This window comes from Motacilla alba, chromosome 1A (genome assembly GCF_015832195.1).
Source record: "Motacilla alba alba isolate MOTALB_02 chromosome 1A, Motacilla_alba_V1.0_pri, whole genome shotgun sequence".
Lineage (NCBI taxonomy): Eukaryota > Metazoa > Chordata > Aves > Passeriformes > Motacillidae > Motacilla > Motacilla alba.
This window is the reverse complement of record NC_052031.1, coordinates 33,578,204-33,604,734: the sequence shown is the minus strand read 5'-3', so window position 1 is coordinate 33,604,734 and position 26,531 is coordinate 33,578,204. Positions and strand designations below refer to the sequence as shown.

The following is a 26,531-nucleotide window of genomic DNA, read 5'->3' as shown; positions in this document are numbered from 1 at the left end:
TCAAGTCACTTGGGCTTTGGCAATTAGATTTAATATCCCAACTTTAGTCACCCAAAACTCAAACCCAGACTGTATTTTTTCATCCAAATTTCTACCCAGTTTTGAAGAATAAAATTATTTTCATGTGAATTGATAATAAAGTTAGACCTTTCCTTGGCACAGTCTTCCCCTGTGCTCCATTTCTTCCATTGTTTAAAATGAATAGGCTGTCTCTGCCCCTGTGTCCTTGCTGACTAAGTTGTTGGCTCTGCTGCACCTCTTACGTATTGTTTCTGCTGAAGGGCACATTTCCCCCAGCTTTCTCTTGGAAGATAATAAAGGGATTGTTGCTGATAAGATGTACTTCTGTGTGGTTGGTGATTCCTTCATATGCGCAAACCTTGAGTTGTGGAAGCCGTTTATAGCCAGAATGGGTCTATGGACTGAACCTGGTTCACAAGGCAATATCAAGCCATGGCACTACAAAGGTAGAGTTTGGCCAAGTCAAATACAATTAGGATGAGTAGTGGCATGGGGAGCGATCCAGTAGGTTTTTGAAACATCCAGTATTGCCTGCCTGGGTAGGTTCCTTGTTTGAGGATCCAGGTTGAGTGGGATAGGAGGTGTGCAAAACTGGGGATGACAGGAAAGCTCCTTCAAGAAGAGCACTCTGGGCCCTGGGCAGAGAGCTCAGTTTGGCCTTGGTTGGGTTTGCACTATGCAGAAAGCTGAAGAGCTTTGAAGATGAGTATGGCAGCAGTTTCCCTTCTGGCCCTCTGTGCTCAAGTGAGGAGATAACACACCAGGGTGACGGGCAGTGCCACTGGAGCGGAGGTTTGCAGTGTGCTAGGACTGCTGTATCAGGATGTGGAGGTGTGTGGCTGTCATGGCTTGGGTCTGTGTTGGAGTTGAAGGTCACCATCACCATTCAGCAGTCTGGATAGGAGAAATACCTCCTCCGTCAGGAGGCACTGTGGCTACGGGGTGCTTGACCATTGCCCAAGAAACAATATGCAAGGCAGGGAAGGGACCATGAACTCTAGAAAAATGAGAGGAATATTTGGAAGACTGGGGCTTGTGTCTGTAAGAATAGCCATAATGTCTTACTGTCCTGTCTCCACCTGTAAGCAGCTGCCTGTGGAGTAGCCAAACCAGTGTGCAAACACAGACAATGCTCCTTTCATAGCCTCAGTTATTTTCTGGTTCTGAAACCACTTGAATAAGTGGCTTTGTAGTTAATAACAATCAACATATCTTTGTTTTATGTTGACATCAATTTTCCTCCTAAAAAACATTAAACAACAGCAGCATCCTTTGGCACTGAGTTCCCCAGGTGTTCTTGGCTGCTGTCTGGGGTTAAACCACAACCAAGAGTAATCACAGAGGTCTGTTGTGCATAAAGCAAAGCTAAACATGGCTTTAACACAAAGCTTATTTTCCTGAAGCAGTTGTAAAAAGCTCACAGTGATAAGGCATTTTGTTTTGTTGTTTTTCAGCACAGTAGAAAGTCATTTAATCAAAGCAACTGAAAATCATTTTAGGCTTAGCAACATGTTGAGACAATTGATAAAGTATTTTAAAGCCTCATTTTACTGAAGAATAACTGTCCTTAACAATTAAACTAATTTTAAAAAGCTTTCAGAGAGGGACAAAAGAAATTTAGTTTACAAAATTGACAATAATTTGGGATTTTTCGTTATATACAGCTTTGAACTGATGGTTTCACCGAAACTTCAAAAATACAATTAAGATTGGGTAATATTGAAGACATTGGCAGATTTGATTTTGTTTTGTTTTATCACTGTTCCTTTCCTAGTTTGCTGTTTCAAATATGAATTATACTTTACTGTCCCTATTCTTTGTTGTTTTTCATATTCAATGTGATATAAATGTCAAAATGTCATAGTTCATTTCAAGTTTGAATGTCTCAAAATTCTTAGAATAGTGTTCATGTTATTTATTTCTCCAGGGAAAAAATAAAGGAAAATAACATGCTTCATTTGTTATGTAGACACTAAATTCAGACTTGAAATAAATTAATTAGTTTCTATAATCATGTGTTGTGCTCCTTGCACTAAGCTTGTGCTTGGCCTTACAGCTTGTTTTTTGTACTATTTGGTATTTCACTATGCTAGAATGCATTTATAATTATTTTTACTGTTGTGTTAATTAATTATTCAATACCTAATCATTTCCATTTGAATTAATTCCCTTGGTTTGGATCACCCAACAGCCGTTGGCTCAGGCGTTCTGGTTCTTGACTGATGCTGCATGGAAAAGTTGTCATGGGACATTGCTGTGTTCAGAGAATAGCTTGCATTCAAGTCTGGCTTGACAAGCAAAAGTATTTGGAAACGTTTCTATTTTGGAAATTATTAAAAAATAAATAGAAAATCTAGCATGTTTTACCCTTCACGTTTCTTTGGTTTCTACTATACTCCCAGTTCACAGTTTTCCTTGGTCCTACAGTCAACACAAACTGTTCCAGACCCTTCCTCTTGCCTTGCCTGTGCTCACCAATTTGAAGGTTTTGTTGTATTGGTTTTATTAATTGCAAATAATCTTAACTACCAGGACAAAAGGAAAACAAAATAAAAAGGAAAATAACATGCTTCATTTGTGATGACTTCTTTATCTCTGTAGCTGGTGAATCCTTTCCTCATGTTTGTTGATTCAGCTCAAGTTAAATCTTTTTTAAACCCCAAGTTTTTATTTTTTGTCCCTTCCTTTTATTTTAAAGAGTTTTAGTTTGAAAACTGTTATTGCTTCAGTGCCAATGACATAAGTGCAGACTAGGAATTGAATACATTTTTTATATATAAGACTATCCTGTAACATTAATACAGTTGTATATTTTCTTTGCCTAGTCTAATTCAACAAATTTTGATTTCTGTCATTGCTGTATACTGCCCTGTCCCCCTTCCTCCCTCACTCCATTAACTGGACTCTTATACAGGATGTTTTTTGTGGTTTTTTTCTCAATTAATGTTTAATATTAAATTAATATTGTTTACGAAGAATTTAATTCAAGTTTGTATGCTTCACAGTTTTGAGACTTCAAATTTCTATGAAAGTTTCCCTTATAATGAACTTCTACACTTGGAGACTTTACCTAGATTCATAATGATACATATTCCTAATTTTGATCCTTTTTCACAGTTGTCAAGAAAAGATAAATCTTTCTTGTTTGCACTTCACATAAAATGGCTTTCTTCACAGAATCCCAGAATGGGCAAGGTTGGAAGGGACACAGTGGCTCATCTGGTCCAATCTCCCTGCTCATCCCAGGGTCATCCCAGAGCACATGGCATAGGATAGCATCCAGACACTTCTTGAATATCTCTACTGAGGGAGACCACAGCCTCTCTGGACAATCTCTTCCAGTGTGTGGTCACTGCACAGTAAAGAACTTCTTCCTCATGTTCAGGTGGAACTTCTGTGTGTCTGTCTCTTCCCGCTGCCTCTTGTCCCATCTCTGGGTACCACCAAGAAGGGCCCAGCTCCATCCTATTGACATCCTCCCTTCAGATACTCATGAACATTGATGAGGTCTCCCTCATTGTCTCTTTTTGAGGCTGAGCAGTCCCAGCTCTCTCTTGCAGTCCCTTGTAATGTACTTGCTTTATTCCAAATGTGCCCTGTTTTCCAGATCCCCATTTTGATGAAATGCTTACATTTATTTTTTTATTATCGTTGTCAGTCCATTCAAAAAATACAACTTTCCTGGGCTTTATTTCTCTACCAAATTGGGAAAACTAACTAGGCATATTATTGTGCTTTCCAACCCTAAAAATTAAGGTTTTCATTGCAGACACTGTTGGAGATCTTCTGTATCTCTGTGCTGTATTTTACAGTGGAATTAAATTAGTTCCTTTTTGAAACCATCTGGTTGGGGTGTTTTTTCATTGTAACTGCAAATGTCTAAATGTAGTTTCAGTTTTTCAGAGTAAAAAATGTGGGCATTGTAAATAAAGCTTTAATTGATTTTTCATCTCTTTCACAAAAGTAAGCTGGTAAGCCAGAGAAGAAAAAATGTAAAAACTAGAGCTTAAAGAAATGGATATTTGGATAAGTTAATTATGCTCAAATGTAGAAGTAGAAAAATTTAAATGCCTTTTAAAGAAGTATTTGCTGTCTAATAAGCACTACACAGTTAAATTCATGAGAAAGCATTAGAAGACAACAATGTGTGCACTTCTGCAGAGGTGCAGAAAACTGGAAAAATTGGCAGACAGAAATCTACCCTATCCAGACCTCTGGAGTAGTTTTTTAATTGTATTTGTTATTTGTCTCAACAAATGTTTAAATTATTTGCCTATATAATTAAAAAAAATGCAATAGAAATGTGATATAAAACCTCGTATTTCAACACCTGTGGTGTGATGGTTTGGTTTTTAGTGAACTTTCCGACATATTTGGAATGTGGACAGGCTTGGACTGGAGTTGTAGGATTGGCTCCTTGCCCTTTCTGCCCATCTCTACCCTGTCCAGCACAGTAGGTTCTTTGGGGCTTACACACACACTCTGTGCTACACTCTCTTTCAAATCATGTTTGGAAACAAAATTTGGCTTTTTAACTGTTAGAGTTACCAATCATTAATGATTTAAAATGGTGTAGGAGTACAGTTTCATCAGGTATACTCAGCCTTTACTTATGGCTTCCCAGAACTGACCATGGTGTGAATCTCAACTCTTGTTTCTGAGAAATGGTTTGGCAGTGCTCTGGAGCGTATGAGTCAGGCTGGGTGTATGCAGCCAGAACCTTCTTTCACCAGCTGGTGAGCACATCGTGGGATTGTGGGCAGGGCCCACCAGAAATGCAGCTATCTAGTGGGTGTGATTTTTCTAGACATACCATATCATTATGCCTTGGGGCTCTGCCTAAGGGATTTGAAAAGGGTCACACAGCTGCAGAGGATGCAGGAATGAAGCTCAGTTCTGTATCAGCTAGAGAATCTTACTAATTTGCCTTTAACATACAGAGGTAACAGACAATTAAAGCAAGCTTCAGGAATAGGAGAGGGGAGGATTAGAAAATACGAGCTGGCTGGTATAGAAGTGGTATGACTTGAGAGAGAGGAGACATGCAGAAAGGATGGAAAAGCTGCATCAATCAGAGACAAGTGTGGGGCAAGTATTATGGAGTCAGAATGTGGCCTCCAGAGGCCATAATGGCTGGAGCAGTCAGGGGCATTTGAATTGTTCTTCAGAAACTCAACATCTTTGGCAATGGGGGCACTGCATTAGTAAAATCATTGTAAATGAAGACCTAAGAACAATTTGTTTGTGCTGTTAGCAACAACTTGTCATTTCAGGTTGCACCATCCCCAGAGTCACCTGAAAGCTGCTGTGCATCAGATTTTGAGTTGAATGACAACAATAAATACAGGCTGTCTCAGCAGGATAAATGTATCCAGAGTCTGCGTATTTCAGCAAATGTGTGACTGGAGGAGAAACATTGTTTGTTCTAAAGCTTTACAGTAGGATAAGATTTTGTTTATGATGTGTAGCAATAGTTTCAATCTATGTGATGCACTGTGAGCCACGCTGGTTATCCACCAAGCTTGCAAGGAGGTAAATAGACTGTGTGCTCTGACTGTCAGCAGTATGACAGATAGCTGAGGTGTTCTGGGACATTACTCCTAAGAACTATTTTCTTGGGTTTTTTTATGTTGTGAGGATTTTGTTGTTGTTGTTTGGTGGGGGGTGGGGGAAGGATGGTGTTGTTTAACTAGAAGATTTGGTTTTATGATTCTTAGTGCTTCGAAATTAAATACTCAACTGTTATAGTTTTTTAAGGCAGGCATAGATTTTTAAGTTAGTTCCCCAAAATTACCTCTGACCAATCTCTTGTGTCATTCTTACAGAGATGCTGTAAGAGTTGTGTTTCCAGTTTCAAGTCCCAGATCCTAACACTGCCAAGTTTTTAAAATGAGTAATAAAAGTGAAACATACCCAAAGAAAACCAGTGCCAACCCAAAGAAAAACAGGTCCAATGTCTGCATTGGAAATTTTTCAGTATGGTCTAGTAGAATAGTGTCTAAAGCCATGAATAGGTGAAGGAGTTTAAGGGCACTAGGGAGGTAAGAAGTAGCAGAAACACTTGAGAGAGTTGCCTGTCTAAACACTTCAAAAGCCTTTTTAGTTTGAGGTGTAGTGCTTCAGTTTTGCTACAGTAACATTTTCTAACGAAATCAGTCACAAAATCTCAAATCAGATAAAATTGTTAACTTACTCTTTCCCCATCTTACCTTTTCAACAAATTGAGAAATGCCAAGTGTTTGAGGCATGCTGGGCACAGTGACAGAGCTATTGCAACTTATGCAATGCTTTTCTTCTCCATCCTCCTCATATGTCAAGAAAGATGGAGGGGAGCAGTTCCTCTTCAATGACAGGATATCTCCTTCTAGCCATCGATGCTATGAGGGCCATTTTGCCTCTGTGTCTTGGTTTTAGTTTCACTATCATGAATGAGAGAGGCACAGGATAGATTTAGGAAACAGGTCTGTGCAGTGTGAGCTGGGATGGTTTGAGGGAGGGAAATGAGTTGTGTTTTGGAGGTAAGTGAGCTTGATGGAGAGAAGTGGAAAGAAATAAAATGAGAAGTTCTTGCTGAATTCACAGAGGAAAAGATGTGGCATGTAAAGAAAGGAAATATGCGGGGGGGAGATAGGAGGAAGGTAATAAAGCACAAAAAATGTTTCATTACAAAAAGAAAAAATGAAATTGGTCACAGCAGTGTGTTACAATTTAATTTAAGGCCTTAACAGAGAGAGTACAGGCTAGAAGCTCTAAATTTTATATTTTTTTATTATTAGTGTTTAGTTCAGACAAATAAAATTGTTGACTATAATTAAAAACTTCTTCCAGGCTGAGGCTTGTGAGGTTTTCACCACAAACACATTTGTAGAGTTTGGTTATAAATGCCTGGAAATAAATAAAAATGAAAATGCTGATACAGTGTAGAGTGTGGTAATGAGAGTATGTTTCAAAGACATGAGACATTTTATTGCATTATGTCCTAGGATCTTAGTGTTGAATAGTAATTTCCCCTTCATATCAGTTTTGTAATTCCCTCCTCTTCTTCTTTTTTCCCACTCTTCCTCCCAGTCTGAGAGTACTTAACAAGAATTCTATTTTGTGTGAGCATTATCCAGTGCACTTCACTATAATGGTGAATGTGCTGCAGTTCCCAGGCCAGTTGCTTTTGAGCTGGTGTGTAGGTCATCACCTCGTGCTTTGCTTTGTCTTCTGTCCATAGAACTGCTAAAGCTCACATTGCTGTGCTGTGGCTTTCCAGTGGCTCTTGCAGGTTTGTTACAAATCAGTGTCATCTTGCTGCACCTGCAGCACAGCTTTTTGCTCTTTGCCAGGCATAAACAGCAGGTGGTCCCCTTATAGGAATATTTTATGTATGCGAAGCCTTTTCGCATTTAGCTCTGCTCCTGCTTCATTGCCACTTCAGGCAGCAGGCTCCTCCAATCTCTTCAGAAATGTTCCTTGGTGAAACAGCTTTCTGCAACTGCTGAAGAGTTAAAATTGTTGCTTAGTCCAAATTATAAAGAGCCTTGTATGTTGGACACTAGAATGTGGCTCTGTTGGGGCATATATAATTGAATATACTTTTTTTTTTTTTATTCCAATCTCTCATTCTCTCTCACTTCAGAGGAAGCTCCATCTCCCCCTTGTTCAGCAGTCTGAGCATTCATATGTCCCGTATTCCTGAATGAATTAACCGAAACAATATGCAATTTCCTATTTCAACTGGCTTTTATGAAAAACAGTGGCCAGCAACGTTAGACTGACATTTGGTTTTCCACATCTTGAAATGATTTGCAGAATGGGATTCACCACAGCAGTGTGATGCTGGCAGCACAGGGACTGTGTGTACAAGGCTGCTGGGTCAGTTCTTCAGTCGCGTGCCCCAGTTTCACACTGCTGTAGCTCCAATTGCCACATTCTCCTGACTCTCACTAGCATACACCAAAAGGGAGTGCAAGTTGGCTTTCCCATGATCTTGATGCCGATTTAAAAGCAAAGATGGCACTGTGCTCAGCCTGTAACATTGCTTTTAAAACATCAGTGTTGTTTCTGTTGCCATATCTGTGCCGAGTCTGTGCATCCAGGGCCCAGATGCAGCCCTTGAGGCCGTTCCAGAAGCACACAGACATCCCTAGAATTGCTTTGTCAGGGATGTGGATGATTTGCTGATTCAGGACTTAGGGCTGCCCATCTACTCCCCATGGGCAGGGTTATTGTCATCACTGCTCTTTCACAGAGAGCTCCCCTTCTAAAATGGCTGGCTTCAGCCAACTCATTGGAAAAGGAGCATCTCTAAACCTCCCTACCCTATTGATGTGTCATTGTGGAATTGCCACAAAATGTGGCAATCAAAAATTAGCAAGATAGAGTGCATCAGCAGTCATGCCCAGCTGTAATGTTGGGTTTGGTTTTTTTGTTTGTTTGTTTTTTAAGAAAACTAGAAATTGTGGTAAGACACAACCTGTCTCAAATGAAAAGCTTTTTACTTGAGGAAAAAGGGATACTGGGCAGAAAGGAGAGAAATGGAAGGGAGAAACTTATGTGGTCAGTGCTCAGGGCTTTCTAGGAAGGAAACTGAAATTGTGGGAAAGAATGTAGAAGAGGAGACTAAAGGTTTAGGTTGTTTCAAGTCAGGGGTGTCTGTTGAAGTTTACTTCAGAGTACTTGGAAAACAGATAAAAAATATTCGAGTCATTAGGGTTCTTAAGAAGCCATGGAAGGAGAGAAACTTGGAGAGGATTAGGGAGGGACAGAGATGGATGCCTTCTCTAACATAGAATACTGGTAACTATAAAACAGGTGTTGCAAAAAATGGAATAAATTATTAAATAATTTGCAAGTACTTAGCAAGTAGCAAGGGAATACCCAAATGGATTTGGGTAGATTTGGCTCAACATAATTTGTCAAGAACAAATTATGTTGAGCTAGTCCAACTTCCAGTGTTGACAGATGAACTGGCAGAAAGTCTAAGGAAGAAGTATTAGATGTGATCCATTCTGACTTTAGTAAGGCTTTTGACACTATTTCACTTGACATTGTACTATGCAAACTAGGGAAGTAATTTAAATGAGATATCTCTAAAGTGACTTCTGCAGTGGTTGAAAAACTGCAGCAAAGGTTTGGTTTTCAGTGACCTGATAATCCAAGTGGTGGGAATCCATCTTCTCAAGGGCTTTGTCATGTGCCCTGTTCTCTTCAGCATCTCTTTTATGATTTGCGTAATGAATTTTGAAAATACTTATGAAAATTGTGCATGTGCTCAACTGAAAGAGGTTATGAATGTTTTGCAGACAGGACAGACTTCAAAATATTCTGGATAAATTAGGATAAGGGTCTGAAATAAGTAAGATGTTATTCAGTGGAAGCCACAGCTGGGAAGGAAAAAATCAAATGTAAAACAGGAAATAAGAGCTAAGCAGCTGTGCTGCAGAGCACAATCAGTGTTCATTTTTAGTGGGTGATAAATTAAGCAGCTTAGTGGTGTGATACCATTGCAAAGAGCAAGAGTCTTGCTAAATTTTGTAAAGACTGTGTGTCCCATGTGAAGCTATTGTGGATGGTGTCTGCTGTATTTGGGTATCACACTAGGAAAGGAATAGGCAAACTGAATAAGGAGTGGGAGGGGAGGATTGTTTTAGAAAATACGATGTGAGAGAGAGATGAAGAACTAAGACTTCTTTTACTTGAATTTAGGAATTCTCTGTTTTTCTGGGCTTTTCAATTTACCAAACATCCCATTACTCTAAGAATAATACAGCACTAGATAAAAGAAGAAGCAGGAATTGGCACTATCTGAAATTGGAGACAATGAAGTTGAGCAAAATGAAAAAGACTTCAAAGAGGTGTACAATTCATGGAAAAACTTTGAGGAGCTGTGGGGTTTGACTGTTTTCTTAGCAAAGAGAATTTGAATTCTTTATTACACCCTGTTACTTCTACTGCTTATCCCCTGCTGGAATTAATAACACTGCACATAACCTTACTATTTAAACAACCCCTAATTAGGATGCCAGTGAGTTTGCCTTCCAAGTTCTCACACAAGTTGATGCCATGCTGCCTTTTCCTTTTCTTGTAAAGGAGACAGTCCAAGTCATTGCCTTGCCAGTTATATTCTCTTCAGACACCTACTTCATTCAAACTACTCTTAGGTATTTTTCCTCCTTTTCATAGGGAAAATGCCAACTCAGATTCCCCAAAATTACCATTTTGCTTATGTTCTTTAGAACAACTTGGTCACTGAGAAGTTTTCTATGCTCTTATGTTGCCCCGATGCACTTTTATGATTGACAGTATTCCATCTTTACAGTCTCTGGTTTGCTCTGGAAGACTTGGGCATCATCTCCCAGAGCAATGGGCCACAGCTATGAAGCTGAGGTCAGCAAACTGCCACCTTTACCACTGCTCAGTCTGTCACATCATCTCTCTTGCTGTAGAGTCCGATGGTGCCTGGTGGAAAGGGTCCACCTGACACCTGCTTTCAATCCCCACCTTGCAAAACAGCATTGCAACCTCAGCAGCTTTCTGCACTTCAGTTCTGCTATGAGATGCATGGAATACTGTCACCTGGTAATTGTTTGGCATTTGATGATATTAATTGGTTATGGATTATGGCAGCTTCTTAGGGGATTTAATTCTGTTGGGTCTCATGTCTCAGAAGATCTTTCCCTCTGACACTAGAATAATAGTTACAGTAGTCTATCATGTTGAAATTTCTGTATGGCATTATGATGCATTACAGTAATTAATAATAAAGTGAAGAATGTGCAGGGGGAAAAAGCTATGAATGCATCTAGCCAGAAAGAACTGCAGTGACTAATGTTTTATAAAGACAGAGTGAGAATCTGTGTACCATATAACATCTGTGCAGATTTTCCCAGGGTATTCAGTAGAACGTCTATGACTTCAGTATTTGCTCTATTGGCAGAATTTCACATTCTATTAAAAAAAAGCCTTTCTGTGTATGAAATACCACTGGCATATTCCGTAGTCCTGAAATAACTACAAACTAGTTACAAATAGTTATATTCTGTAACAGAGCAGAAGGGTGAATATTTTAAATATCTGTTCATCAGACTAAAGAGGGACTTTGGAACTAGATGTGGCCAAAGTCACTGGAATTGTGCTTTCAAAAAAAAAAGTATTCCTTTCACTGACAGTGCATTGGGGTTTGGTTCAAAACTTGATGCTGCTGATGCACACAGAATTGCATAGCAGTAAGAAATTTCCTGATGCTGAGGAAGGGGGAGCGGAAGCAGAGAGCTCTCCTTTAACTGTGTGCAACATATATGAGAGGGGAGGAAAAACCACCAGGGAGGCTTTTTTTATTGCTTGCTCTAAGGATCCCCTTTTCTTCACAGCCTATGGCTTAGTTATCTTTCTCTTAATCTCAGGGTTGGTGGCAGGCTGCAGCTGTACAGCCTGTTGTTGTGTGAGTTAATGATGCGAGGGAAGTCCCACAGGAGTTTCTGTGATCTGTGGGGGAAACTTGTTTGGTGCTGCTTTCCAGGTGGTGAATGACAGTTTGTTTCAGGAGCTTGACAGAGTCAGTGAGGAGGGGGACTTGGGAGCAGCAAAAGATTTCAAGCTGGTGCTTTTTGGCCTTTTCAGGCAGGTGGCATTTGGCCACATACAGAATGAAAACAGCAGGTGAGTTTCCTTACACAGCAGGTCTGCCCGCCAGGCTGTATAGGACCTCTTGTTTTCAGTCAGAAAAGAGGTTGCTTTCTTCTGAACTTTTTGGAAGCGTTGATAAACCGATACAAGACAGTTCTACATGGTGACAGTGCAGTTGTTCGCTTCGTCAGAGCCATGGAGAGCTGCAAGGCCTCCAATTGCAGAGGAGTTGAGTGTCACTTCGTGTGCACTTAGGAGTCTTGCTATAAACTGCATAGGGCAGGAAATAAGGGGTTTAAGCGTGGTGCCTGCGCCTAGAAAACAAAGGAAAAGGATTATATTTGAGATAGAAATGGAGAAACAATAAAGAACAGTTCTGTCTGTTGGTGCCATTTTACAGTCCAGTCCTGAGTACAAGCTCATATTGAATCTTATTTGACCTATACATTCTGCTGCCCTTGAGATGATGACAGTTTACCCATGGTGGTTTATTATAGCTAATGCCAATGCAGATGTTTTTCTAAAAAGAAATCTCCAACAAGCAAACGACAGAAATACCCAACTGTAGTGTTATGCAGAATTATCTTTTTCACTTGTAGATCAGATTTCTTCAAATTATCATGTGTAAAGCTGCAGTCCTATATGCAGTCCTTTCATATGAGCTAACTGTCTGAATACAGGGCTTTATTCCTGTCCTGATTTTGGATGGGACAAAGTTAATTTTCTTCCTAATAACTATTCAGTGTTGTGTTTTGGATTAAGTATGATTTTAATGTTGATATCACACTGATGGTTTTGTTGTTGCTAAGTAGTATCTACAGTAAGTCAAGGACTTTCCAGCCTGTCATCCCCTGCCAGTGAGAAGGCTGGAGGGGCACCAGAAGTTGTGAGGGGACACAGCCCCATACTTGGTGACCCCAGCTGGGCAAAGGGATATTCCAGACCATACAACATCATGCTCAGTATATGAGCTGGGGGCAAAGCTGGTCAAGGGGTGCTGCTCAGGGTCTGGCTGGGCATCACTTGGTGAGCACCTGCCTCGTGTGGCACTAATTTTTGTATATTTTACTTCTTTTATAATTACTGTCATTATTATTATGATTTTCTTCCTGTTCTGTTCCATTAAACAGCCTTTAGTGCAACTCATGAGTTCTCTCACTTTTACTCTTTTGAGTCCTCCCCATCCCACTGTGGAGGGGAGGGGAGGAGGAGGGGGAAGTGAGGAATTGGGGGTGTGCTGCTTAGCTGCTGGCTGGAGTTAAACCATAATACTCTCAAATACTTAACTGAGAGGGGTCTGTCCCTCAGCATTATAGTTCAGGCATAGCTGAACTGAAGCTGACACAGATCAGAGTTGTCCACTGTGCAGAGAAAATACTTTGTGCTGCAGGATGTCTAATGATTCTTTGATGCAGAAGGCAGAGGCTCTGCTGAAGAAATTGTAAGTTTAGGACTGCTGTCTTTTAATATCAAAGTTCAGACTTCCATGCAAATTTTTCCCTTAGGAATCTTCTCCCTTCTACAAGACAGCCAGTCTGCTCCTCTCAGCTTCTCCAGGAGATGTATTGGCATGCTTTGAAGGTGAGTGACTTTGGTGTGATCACCTTTGGCTTTCTCTACATCCTTGGAAGCAGTTGTGACCACAAGCCCAGCAGAGCAAAGCCTCAGTGGAGATGGTGAACTTTTCCTGCTGGGGTTGTTCCTGTACCAGCTGGTATAAAATGTAAAGCTTGAACTTTCAAACTGCAATTGGCAGGGAGTGCTTGTGCAGGGAAGGTCAAGCTGATGGATTGTCAGCTTTAGTCAGTCCCACAGGGAATGGCGTGGCCTGAAATGTTGAAAGTTCACTTCATGCTGCCTTTACACAAGTTTTCTTTTTCTTTTTCTTTTTCTTTTTTTTTTTTTTTCCATTTTAATGCCAGAGTTTATTGCTGCTGACTGTTTGAAGAGATGAGTGAATTTCTTTTAAGTCCTTGTGGCCAAGCTGGCTACATCCCAGGGTCTGCCGTGAGGTGTTTGTGGGCTGTGTTGTCAATCCAACATTTCATGTCAGTGCCTGGAAAATCTACTCTTGGACTTAGACACAATTGTAGTCACTGGTGTTGCTTCCAAGGCTAGACTTGCATACCTGTTAAAGGTGACAGCTTTTGCCATGTGTATTTTTAACTTACTGGGTTCTAATTAGGAAACTTGGGATAGTTTATATTTATTCAATTACCTCCTTAAATTAGACTTAGATTGTTTTTTGGATCTCAGATGCTCTCACCTCCACCTTCAGTCTCCCTTGCCATTGTTTCCAGTCCTCAGGTTGCTTTTCCGTATTCATTAACAATCCTTTGTTTGCCTGGGGATGCTCACATTTATTAGAGATTTCACTGCAATAATGTTCGAAGAGAAGAACAGTATCTCTTCTTTGGGAAGAGGAGTTCTCAAATCCTGAATGTGAGCTGTGTAAGAAAACATTTTGTATCATTAGTAAACAGGGCAAGGCAGTGAGTTGATAGTTTCATTTTCTTAGAGAAGATGGATTTTTTTATGCTCTTTGATGTGAGTGGGAAGAGGAAGGGAATTTGTGTACAGTGTGCCATTCTCCTGATTTTAAAATCAATGGTTTTGCCTCTTCCCTTAGTCCCTGAACTACTCAGACTTAATAACATTCTTCAGTTGGGAACATAGGATTTATTTGCATTATCAGTTATAATTAAAGAAAAGTCCATGGTAATTACTGTCTAATATGCATTATCATTATATGCAAATGTCGAATTCTTGCAGCCAGCCTTATAGAGCCAATTTAAAAAATGATCTGTTTAAGATTAGATTCTTCAGACTTTTTCCATTCTACAAATAAGAATCACTTTGGTGCTATATTTGTTTGCTTTAAGAGATGGCTGAGCTTGAGGAGACAAGCTGTCATTTATAATGCATGTTCTGTTTTCCCCATACTTTAGTTTTCATCGCTGCTGTGTGTTCCTTATGCAAAGCTGCAGTAACACTTTAGAGCAGAGTTTTTATTAACTTAAGAAGATTAACATTTACCAGGACCACCACCTAAGTTCCTTTATATTACAGGTGCCACCTGTAATAAAAACCACGTTTTTGAAATAGTGAACATATATGTAGTCAGCTTTTTTTTTTTTCAATGAATTATATATCTTGTGGTTTCAGTCACGGTTACACAAAGATGATGCTCTTGGTGAGAGGGAGATTGCAAATGACCCAGCAGGAAGCCCCGAGACAGCGCTGCTGGCTGGAGCCTGCTGCCCTCTGCCTGTGCAATTCGGGAAATGTATTTTGCTTCTCCCCTCAGCATTTTACCTGTCACTGCAAAACTCGCATTTTTCCCTTGGGGGAATCTTAGGAATTCCCTCCCATTAGAAGAGCTCCTTTGCAGAATTTTTTACATCCCAGCTTTTAGGGTGACGTGTATTGTTACCATTTGCTACATGTGATGAATTATTACAGCCATGCTTTCTGTGAGGAGAACCATCTTTTGGTTATGATACTCTCCTCTCTCTCACAAAAGATTTTAAAAAGAAAAAAAAAAAAAGTAGATTTGTGCCTGTAGAAGCTGTTAATAGTGGTGCACGGGTGCCATGTTGCCTAAAGGATCATCATACCAGCACTCCCACTTTTAATTTTATATACGAAGCCTTCTGGGATAACTGGAATTTTCTGGTTCCAGTTATTTTCTGATTTTTCTGATAGAGGTCTTTCTGAAGAAGCATGGGGTATTCAGAGAGTTTAAATAAAAAATGAACTGTGTGTCTGGAGCTAAAGTAATAAAGCAAAAAAAAAAAAGTTTTTTTATGATTTTTTGAAAGGTGGTAGTAATGCCAGGTAGTAATGTCAGGCTTACTTATGATTTGAAGAAGTTGATACTGTCTGCATCTGTATCCCATTTTTATGATGTGTGCAAATCACCAAGTGTACAGATAGGTGTTTGTGTGTTTAGGTATGAAGGACGTTATATAAGAAATGTAAAACAAAAGTTCCATGTGTGTTTAGTAGAGGCTTGTGGAGTTGTGTCAACCTTACGATTACTTCATCATGCAAAATGAATTTTTTAGAATGATGTTTTGAGAAACAGAGAGCTTTCAAACAGCTTACTGAAAAGAGCCATAAAAATCTATCTCTCTTACTGTCTTAATGACATTAATTTCCAAACTTGTCTATAATGAGTTGGTTGAATGCTCACATTTATGGAAGTAGTGTGTGACTTCAGCAGAATACAGCATTTCCATGAAATGTGATATCAGGCAAAAAAATCCAAGAGATCAACAATTCATAGGTTTGAAATGAGAGGCAGAATAAGTAATGGGCTTGTCCCTGTAATTAATTGAGCCAGGAATGTAGCAGGCTGGTCACCCCTAGCAGGTCCCTTAGGTCCAAGGGAGGGTAGAGGAGTGTGGATGGTAGGGCTGGGGCAGCTTTGCAGACCGTCAGGCTCTCTCATGCATATCCAGCCTCTTGCATTTCAAATTTCACAGTAAAATGCAAGCAGTGATTTTCTTTTTTAGAGAATTCCATAAATATTTTAAATGAAACAGAACATTCCGTTTCATGAATCTTGCATTATTTATTTTAAGCCTGCTATAATAACAAAATCTGAAAGTTTGTGTGCAGTGAAAGGCAAACAGAACCCAGTTTCGTACCTCTGAACATTACTGTGCAAACTATAATTAACATTAATTTATTGCCCACTTATTTGATGCTTATCTGGATTTTGCCAGGAAGCTGCTTAGATTCTTTGTGCAAGTTGTCTTGCAGATGCGCACTGCAAAGCAGCCGACCAGCAGCACTGAGTGAGATTTGGCGCAGTGTACTGCAATGTTCACGTTGCGCCTCGCCAGCAAAAACAGAGGTGTTTTTTTTGGAAGAGGAAAGTGGCTGCTCTTGCCAGCAGAGGGAGTCGATGGACACTGATCTGGGACTCCACATCTGTGTGCCGTGGTGCTTGGAGTGGTGTGTGCTCCACTCTGTGTGCAGACATCCTCAAATCTCTGTATGCTTCAGTCTTTTTATTAGGAAAATCTTGATAGATATTTGTGCATATGGATCAAAAAAGGTGAATAAATGCATCAGTGTTGCCACATTTCACTTTTAAATAAGAAGGACGAAAGTTAAAATAATTATCACCTTCTTGCATACACATCAGATGAGATGACTGTTTTTACCATTTTACTGTATTTTTGATAATATCTAGGGATTTAGAAAAAGAAGGTCTTTCTTTCTCTGTTGCTCAGCTCTGTTCAGAGAGAATCTTTTTAAACCTTGGCATCAGAGGGCTGGAGGCAGCTCCATCCCCATGGTTCTGAAGCTCTGGTAGGAGGAAAAGGCAAAGAGAAAAGAAGCAGCTACAAAGGACAGATTACAAGGGAGCATTCCCTGGCAAACAAAGAGCTGCTGCACCCAGTGATGATCTTTGTGCTTTCCAGACTGTCTGTAAGGTAAGGCCAGATTTAACATAGTGGCTGCTCAGTGCATTAGGAAGTGCTTTGACCAAAGCAAAAAAATAATTTCTGGGACCCAGGGCCTTCTGTCACATCTTACTGATTCCTAACACCTAGACTGAGCATCTCTTGCTTTGAAAGTGGAATATTTTTCTCTAATTGAACAGTGGCAGGAGGCTGTTGTTCCCCATCTGCTGAGCAGATCTGGGTTTAAATCCACAGTTACCATAATCTCCAGTCCACCATCCGATTGAGAGAGGAGCATGGTCCTCTTATCAGCTGAAAGGTTGCAGTTGTTGCACATGTGTGACTTTGTCTCCTGGGTTGTCTTTTTTTGATGGTTGTGTTGGGGTTTCCCGAGGTGTTTGCAAACAAACTGTCTCATTTCAAAACAGCCCCCAATGCTGCTTTGGCATAAGTAAAACAGTCTTCATTATGTTTTATCAGAAAATATTCCTGTTCATCATTACATAATCCAAACCAGCGGAGTTTTGTGTGCTGGTCACTTGGTCACTGCCAGTCACTGCTCTGGCACTGATGGCATATGTCACTTCAAATCCTGTAGTGCAGTCACAGGGCACACTGTGTCCCAGGCCTGAGGGAGGTAATACAAGGCCTCATCACATTCCTCACATTCCTTACACTGTCAGGGATCAGTCTGTGGCAGGAGACTGCAAAGTGTGACAGTGACAGAGCCCCCTCCAAGGCAGTTTTGGAAGTTGGTTCACACTTGGAGAGGATTTAAAACGATTCCAGCCTTCTCCGTTTCCTTTTTCAAACATGGAGCAAACTTGGGGTTTCAGTTTTGTCTTACCACCAAATGCTCAGTTCAGAAATGTCCAGGTGCATTTTCTTCTGGTGTTGCTTCAACAAGCTTAAAGTGAAGAGGAGGAGTAGGAAAGCTTCATTTAAGAAGCATCCAAAAGATGCTGAAAAAAAACCACTTGACTAAATGTGGAATGAATAGATGTTCCCCAAAAGCTGTTTGTAAAGCACAAAATAAAATGCAGCTGCCTTCACTGAAAGCTTGTTTCTTGCACCCTGCATAGAGCAAAGGCAGCTTCTGCATCGTCAGGGATTTGCAGCAGGTTCACCAGTGCTCTAATGTTGAGTAATATTCTGTAGCATAAAGGTATGAAGGGAAACTTATTTTTGATCTCTTAAAAAATCAAAGCCTTCTTTTATGACACCTGTTTAATAATCTAACGTAGCAAAGGAGTATGGGAAACAGCTCTTAACCTTGAAAATCAACTTGGGAAAAATGCTATGAAGAGGATTTATATGGTGACAAATGTAACAATCCACTGAATTGCTTTTTCTCCTGATGTGAACTCTTACAGCTGTCCAATAGAGACATGGTATAAAACACCGAAAAAAAGGTATGCTTTCAGTTTTAGAAAAAAAAGAATATTGGTGGCCAAGTTTAAAAACTAGTGAGCGACTTATTTTTAGGATAATATAATTTACAAGAGGTTCTTTTACATTTTGTTTTTGTGGGTTTTTCTTTTAGTTTCTAATTGGGTCCTGCTAAGTTTCTTCCTTGGTTTTACTGAGCTGGTTCATTATTGACTTAAATCATATGTTCTCTCCACTCACAAATGGAACACCACATGGTTCAGAAGCAATTGGAGAAAGGAAAGACAGAATTGTAGATTTTATCACCCATGCCTGGGTGACATATTATATACATACAATATGACATATAATTATTATATGTAATATGTTATATTATATTATATTATATTACATTATATTATGACATGTAATATAACATGTTATATTTTACATATAATATTTACATATTATATGTAAAATATAATATAATAATGTATAAATGAAGAATGGAACAAAAAGAACACTGACTGTAAAAGTAAACCCAACAACAAGCAAGCCCCAAACCACTTTTCATAGTAATAAAACCAGTGAGAACCAATAGAACAAAACCAAACTACATCAGTTTTCTAAAATACAGTAGCCTTTTGTGAAGAATATATGATGTGGGTCTTCTGCTTAATTGTAATTCCTGGACCCCACTGATCAAAGATATGACCTTTCCTTGTTAACAAAATGATTCATTAGCTTCTTTGGAAGATAACTTCCTGTGTACAATACCACTCTGCTGAGATTTTGAACAGGCTCATAATGTGCATAATATTGTGTGTTCCCTTGCATTGTTTTGTAACTTTTAATTGAGGCTGTCTTTTATTACCCTGGTTCATACTGTTATTTTGCTGTAACTGATTTCCTTAACAATTAGGTATGTCCCATCCCTGAAATGCAATTTTCTTTGTTCTGGTAAATGCACAGTACAAGTTTTACATGATTATTTTCATGGGACTTTTGTGTTTGATAAAAAACTAGGATCAGAAAATGGTGGCCCCCAAGGCTGAGTTTTGCAGTACTTGAAGCACTTGAGGCAAGTTTCCTGTGGCAGGGGCAGTTCTAGCATGGATTAAAACTAGAAGAAAATCACCTGTGAAAGACTTGAGGGTGGGTTCTGGATATCTGTCATTCCTACTCACCACTTAGTGTTTTGTCAGTCTCTGTCTGTGAAACCAAACTGCAATGAGCTTGTTGATCTTGACAGAGAATAAACAGAGAGGAGGCAGTGTGATAGAACTGATCATTCAAATCCATTGCTAATGGCAGAGTTTCCTTCCAGAGCCAAAGACAGGGCTGCTCCCAGCAGGAGCTGTGCTGTCCAGGGAGCCAAATGGAGGTGAGCTACACACCAGCCATAGCTCAGTGCCTTTCTGCAGGGCCTCATCCTTCATTGTGATTAATGTATGACTGACTGCTCTTAGTGGATTTGGAGGATTGAGAAAGAGCCTGTTCACCAATGTGTGGTTTTAAATAAAAGGCAAACATTACAATGCTGGCAGTTTTCTTGAGTGAACAAAAAGTAGCTTTTTGTTAGTCAGCCATCATATAAGCAGTACACTAAGCGTACTGTCCAAATAAAACCAGGATGGGGATATTGAGGGATGGGCTATGATATAATTGTAGGGCTGTTATTTATTTCCATGCTGAAGCTTAAGGTATTTAGTTACTTGTGATTTGTTTCTGGTATCTGGGCATAAGTTTCCAAGCAGCCTCACGCAAAGGATGTCAAGTTGCCTCTTAATTATTATTGAACCTTCTGGGAAAGGATTGCTGACTCACTATATAACTCACGCTGCAACTTCTTTGTCATTTGTCATACGCCACTAAGCAACTCTTAGATATTAGAAACCATCCATCAGTACCTCCCTTAGCTGGATCCAAACTGACAGCATACAAATGAAAGCCTCCCAAAATCAAAGTCAATCTTCTAAGCGATTCAGTCCCTTAAAACAACATTTCAGGTGGAATAAACTGAATATTAATGGCACTGATAAGAAGATGAACCTCTGCCATTTTCTCTTCTTCCTTTCTTCTCAGAGGGAGTGGGTAGTCTTCTGGTTTGCAGCTCTCTGTGGGGCTGAACTCCGTGCAGTGTTGGCATTTCAAATTGGTTCCACCCCTCTTCCCATTCCTCTTTGGCTTAAAGAGCTAAAAGAGAGAACAAGGGCCTTTAGGGACTGAATTGTGCCAAGGACTGGATTCACAACCAGAAATTCTGGATGAGACATCTGTTGTGCCTCTGATTGTATCAGTGCTGAAGCTTATTGCATTATAGCTGTAGTTCAGAAACTCAACCCTCTAAGGGAAAATATCAGGGAATATGTTTATTCATATGGGCTTCAAGATTTTACATCAAAGATAAGGGCCAGTAGTTCTGTGAAAGCAAGTGGAGAGAGGAACTTTAGTTTACCTCTTCTCAGACCTTAGAGGGATATCATCTGTACAGGGTTTGTTTCCAGGCTTTATATTTGGGTGGGAGGGTGGGGTTGTGAAATCAATATTCATTGTTACTAGGGGACCCAGTTACTTTATTTGGATGGGTTTGTATTTTGCAGTTGAGATTTATATGTGCTTATCAGAGAAGGGGAAAATGGACTAGGAAAGAACACACAAAATGAATATAAATTAAGTACTTCAAAATTTATGAAAACTACTTACTTTTCCTCTTTGTTTTTGGTGATAACATCTGGTAGTAGTAAATTCAATATTTTCAGGATTCCAAGTAGTCTTTCTAATACCTGCACCAACTTTGTGCAAAAATCAGGGAAACAGACACATCTCAAATCTGTCCATTTAAAATGCCTGGGAAGAGGCCAGTGGGAAGTACAGCATCATGTATTCAGCAAAATGCTGTTACAGCTGTGTCACTTGGAGATTGCCCAAGTGAAGAGCCCTTGGTCATCACCTTTTCATAGATTTGCAAACTTAAAATGCACAGCCTGAAAGGAGCTTGTTAGTGGAAAGTGTGCTGCCTCTCTGAGTGGGTAGTGTGTAAATGTAGATTATTATTTCTAGGTGAGGCTTTTTGTTATACTTGTTTTGGAAAAAAAAACAGAGCATTCATACTGAAGCCTCATGTGAAAATGACAGTAGCTGTAGGCTCATCTTCATGTTAGTAAGATGTGAATTGGCATAAATGAAACACCTCTTTCAGGAGTGCTGTGCTTCTAATTTAAAAACAAAAATGAAGGCATAGACATGTTGTTACATGAGGGAGTGCAGTGGATCCCTGTTTTTTAACCAACTTAAGGAAGATGCTTCCTCTTTTGAAGGCTTTGCATATCCAAATGAAAGCAAGCATAGCATTACTATTTTTATATATACATATATTTATACTCTTTTTGTTTATACTACACTAAGAGTGTGTATCTTGACTTCCTGTAGCTTCACCCATTTCTCTCAGTGTGTGTTTGGCATTACTACAGGAGCCAGCCTCCTTGTTGCTGGAGCACAGCACCAGCAGAGCTCTTCTCCTGGAGCTCAACCAGCCACAGCAGTTGCTGTGTGAGCATGGGTCTCTGGGTTGCTTTTGCTCTCAGTAGTGCTTCTGCTCCCCAAAGAGGAACTTCACCATCCACCTGTCTCTGAATGTCTGGTTTCTTTGTTAACCATTAGGGTTCTCCTCCATGGCCATGGAAGGTGAGCCCCAGGTACAGCAGGCGAAGTTTACATAAGCAGCTTGAAGCCCCTGGTGTGGCCAAGTAGAGGATGAATCTTTAATGCCTTCTACTTGAGCTGCATTGCGTTTTCATGCATCACAGAAAGTGCTGCATTCAATCTTTATTTAGATTTTCCTACCAGGTATGAAATGAGCTGATGGCAAAATCTGCAGTTACTTCATATTTTTAAATGATGGAGATAGATGGCTGTAATCTTCTGTCATTTGACATGATTTTTACCCCCATGTTTTTGTGCTTTGGCAGAAATGATGGGAATTCAGATGGTAATGAGGTGGCATCCAGATGCACGGCACAAACACGCGTATGCACAAAATACTGATTTAAATACGTCCTGACAAGCTGGTCAGGCAGCAATCCGAAGGAAAGGAAACTTCTGAAGTGAAAGAGCAATAATGACAATAATGAAGAGGCAGAACATTGATTTTAATATGTAGCAGCAGTATGGAGATCTGGATCTGATGAATCAGAAGGGGGAAGCTGGCATAGGAGCAAACTGTGATTTGTTGCATACATTTGTTTCCATTTTTATCCATTAGCAGCACTGTGAGCATTCAGATGCAGACGAGACATTGGGAATGGGAAACAGGGGGAGGGGAACTTGGGCTTTTAAAACTTGGATAGGTGATGAATTTATATCAGCTAGCTTTCTAATTTCCTGTTAAAATGTCCAGGCCCCTTTCTCCTTGCCTTACTTTAAATAAATAAATAAATGACACAGTTACCATCCTGTTTCTGCATTCCAGGCTGCAGCATGGGAGTACTTCCATCACCTCAACAGTTTTATGAACCTTTCCAGTAAGGCAGCAGGCCTTGGAAGTTGGTGCAGTACCATTAGCATATGCCTCTGCAAAATATTTCTTCATTTTGTGACTCCCTTTTGATCAATTAAGTTTATGTAGCTCTTTCCAAGTAAGTTCAAAGAGAGAATCTGTACACAGCAATCTTGTTGTGGTACCAAGTTTATTTTCATTGTTGAAGTGCAGCAGCTGGCGTGATGCAAACTAAAATGTATGTTGGGAAAAATAGTGAGTACATCAGGACAAAATGCGTTGGGGGAAAAAATAAGTGCTTTACAACAATTGCAGTATGAGCCAGTTTTCATAAAGCGTGTGACACATGAACAAGTACAAAGAAATTCAAGTGTACATTGTTGGCCACTCTCTGTCTCTGGCTGTGAACACACTGATCTTTGGTATCTCTAGGTGTAACCTGTTTGTGTTCACCCAGGTAGAGTTTGACATTCTGTTTGAATGGAAAGCTAGTGACATGCCACAAAAAACATTAATATGTGCACTTAAAAAGAGGAGAGGGACAAAAAAGGACAAGTTTTGAAGAAAGAAGAAAGAAAGAAGTTTTGGGCATGATCTTCTCCCTGATTTAGTGCTGGTGTCTCTAAAATTTCAGTAATAAAATAAATATTGAATAAACATTAAAGAGGGAGAAGGATTTCAGGTCCTGAAGGTAATGTGAACATAGTTAATAAGCAGTATAGATTTGTAAATAAAGAGCTCTGTCACGCTTTGGGATATAATACAAAATTAATGGAAGAAGTACTATTGCTTGATATAACTCTGCAGGATGTTTTTGCATCTTTTAAAACATTTGGTGTATTTTAAATGCTCATGATCTAAAAAGGGAAAGTACCATAGAATGAGTTGGTTGAGAAGCACCCCAAGGAGCTGATTCAAGAATAAAGACAGGAGTAGTGATTTAACACCCTCATTAACTGTTGATAAAATTAGCAGATGAAATTAGATCAGGAGACCTACATAGTAATTAGAATGGAGATGCCTTTAACTAGTCTTTAAAACAACTAGAAATGTGCAATATGCAGAAGAATATCATGTGACTTGGCAAGTAAATGTGTCTAAGTGGAAGTAATCCAAGAAATGATGATTTACTATGAATGAAAAGCTGGGAAAGCATCAGTGCTTAGAGGGACCAGCACATGTGGAGAAATAGCAGTTAGGTTTGCTAATCACTAATAGCAGCAATACTTGCAAAAGGGAGTAACTAATGCAGTACTAAGAGAGGTCATGTCACAGGCATAGGAAAATAACTGCTCTTTACTTACTCAGATGTCTGTTGGACTGCAGCAAGGCTGTTAAATGTAATTATGGCTGCTTCTCATATTGAAACACAGGAGTGAACAGAAAGAGTTCAGTAAAAAGCAGATGGATTTCATGCTTGACTTGTTGCAAAAGTTAAAAATTGGTGTGTATAGAATATTTGTATACAATGATCATTAGAAGAACCCAGATATCTATAGAGAGAGGAAAGTTCTAAGGGAAGATTTGAAAGGTCTCAATTGTCACAGAAAAGTAAGGGGAAAATAAAGTTATTGTTAAGAAATTTTCACTGATACTTACTGAGTCATATAAAACATGCTCAAAAGATATTTTTGACTGTGTGACATGAAGAAGCAAGGTAGCAAATTTCAAAGCAGTGTGGATGGCAGGAGTGTGCTGTGGATGGTGCAGTCCCTTTAGGGTCTCAAGACCCTAAAGCCAGTCTGACACCTTTGAACTCATTAGGAATTCAAAATGGGGTTGTTTGTGCTTTTAAAGAAGATAGGCAAGTGCAAAATTAGTAGTTCGTTAATGAAGATGTAATACTGAACTTGAAGTTTGTTGTTCGTTGATAAGCTCTAATTTCATACCTGACAGTGCAAAAGAAATGTGTGAGAGGGTTTTTGTATAAAATGTTGGAGTATTAGAAAACTAATTAAAACACAGATTTGTTACTAGTTGATAATTTATAAGTGATACATCCACAATAATACATGAAGACCAGTGGGGTTTTTGTTTGTTTGTTTGTTTGTTTTAATTTACATTTTAAATTTTGCAGTGGTAACATTTGTTTTGCTGATTGGCATATTTTAGTTTTCTGTTGGGCTGTTCTGGAATACTCTGTTTGCTCTTGTATCTAGCTGTCTCCAATTTTTTATTGATCATTTTTCTATACAATACCATATTTACCTTCAGAGATTGTAGGATTTCTATTATTAAAAAAAAAGAAGAGGAAACAAAACTGATAAATAATGAAGAGATAAATATTGTATACAGCCTTTCAAGTGTTGATGTTATCTGGCCAAGGTACTTTTTTGGAGAGTATTTTAAAAGGAACTATTAAAGATGTGATGAATAGCAATGGGACACCACTGAAGCATTAATGATCCATGGAGGAATAACACTAAAACAAGCTTGAGGCTATCAACCTTTCACTTTTGAGACTTACATTACAAATATTTCAACCCTATGCATAGGAACCTTTCCCTTGTTTGTTTTAGTGACTGGGGAGGAAAGCATGGTGATAATTTCCTAGGAGTCATACATGCTATATGTGTATAACATGTATGAATTTTCCTGATGTAAATAACATGCTTTGTGTTACTTTGTTCATGTGTGTATTCTGCCTCTTGCTGTGGATCCTGTCCCTTCTTTTACAGCAAAAGGGAGAGGATGTGTGTGGCTGAGGATGGTGCACAAAAGGGTTTCCCTGCTTTTGAAATGTCAACGTTTTGAGAATGTGGAGTTATTGTGGTGTGTAATGGGGCACTTTTTCTAGCAAATTAAGGATTCTGGTTATAAAAATATTTTTATATTAGTGTTAATTATATATTTGATAAAACATTATGTTTATCTATGTATAGCTAGTCCTGTCTTTTATTTGTACAGCATTTCATGTGCAAACCTGATGAGTATTTTAAGGATTAGAATAGCCTGAAAACTCTTACAGTCCATTTTTTATTGGTGTCCATTTCTCTTAGTCAAAGCAGTAGTTACAAACAGTAGGAGGCCATCAAAAATCTTGTATCTTGCTTCATTTGCTTTCTAAGACAAGAGAGGACATGTAAGATGTGTAAGCAGGTTGTGACATCCAGCCTGTTACTGTTACAGCAGGTCCAATAATGATGGTTTGCAAAAATGCATATTCCAGAACCATTTTGGTAGTTTTATCTGTCAGTAGATCTTCCAATCAGCAAGTGATTTGTTTGAATTTTAACACTTGTCTATCAAGTGATGTAGAAGCTCTTGAACACTCAGTGTGTCCATCCTATGACAGCTCTTAGGCGCTGTCTAATCAAATCACTATCCTAACTCTCCTAATCTGATATACTTTCTGAGGCTGGCACTGCACAAGACTTTTTTATTGGTCAAGTTACTCTTGGTGCTCTTCTCTGCACCTTGTCTGGTTTTTCAGCCTTTTAAAAACAAATCTATAGTGAGCAAATCCCGTCATATATGGCAGAGCTGAATATCGGGTTGTAGTTTGGGTCTCTGTATGCAAGGCAGGTAGGGATGTTTTCTATTCTTGTTCTCAGTCTGCCCCCAATTATACAAGCAATAATTGCATTAAACCTCTTGCCACAGTTGCAAGTCGT

At 39.3% G+C, this 26,531-nt stretch overlaps 1 protein-coding gene across 10 annotated transcripts in view; it reads left to right on the top strand.

Annotated features, from left to right (window-relative positions):
* The window catches only part of GRIP1 (glutamate receptor interacting protein 1), a 308,647-nt gene that overhangs the window by 124,804 nt on the left and 157,312 nt on the right, over positions 1-26,531 (top strand). Inside the window, exon 2 of one of the 10 annotated variants that reach the window (XM_038154118.1) lies at positions 13,140-13,215. The exons of the other annotated variants lie outside the window; for them this stretch is intronic. Coding sequence (XP_038010046.1) covers positions 13,140-13,215 — 76 coding nt within the window. The remainder of the gene's footprint in view (positions 1-13,139; positions 13,216-26,531) is intronic. 10 annotated transcript variants of the gene reach the window in all.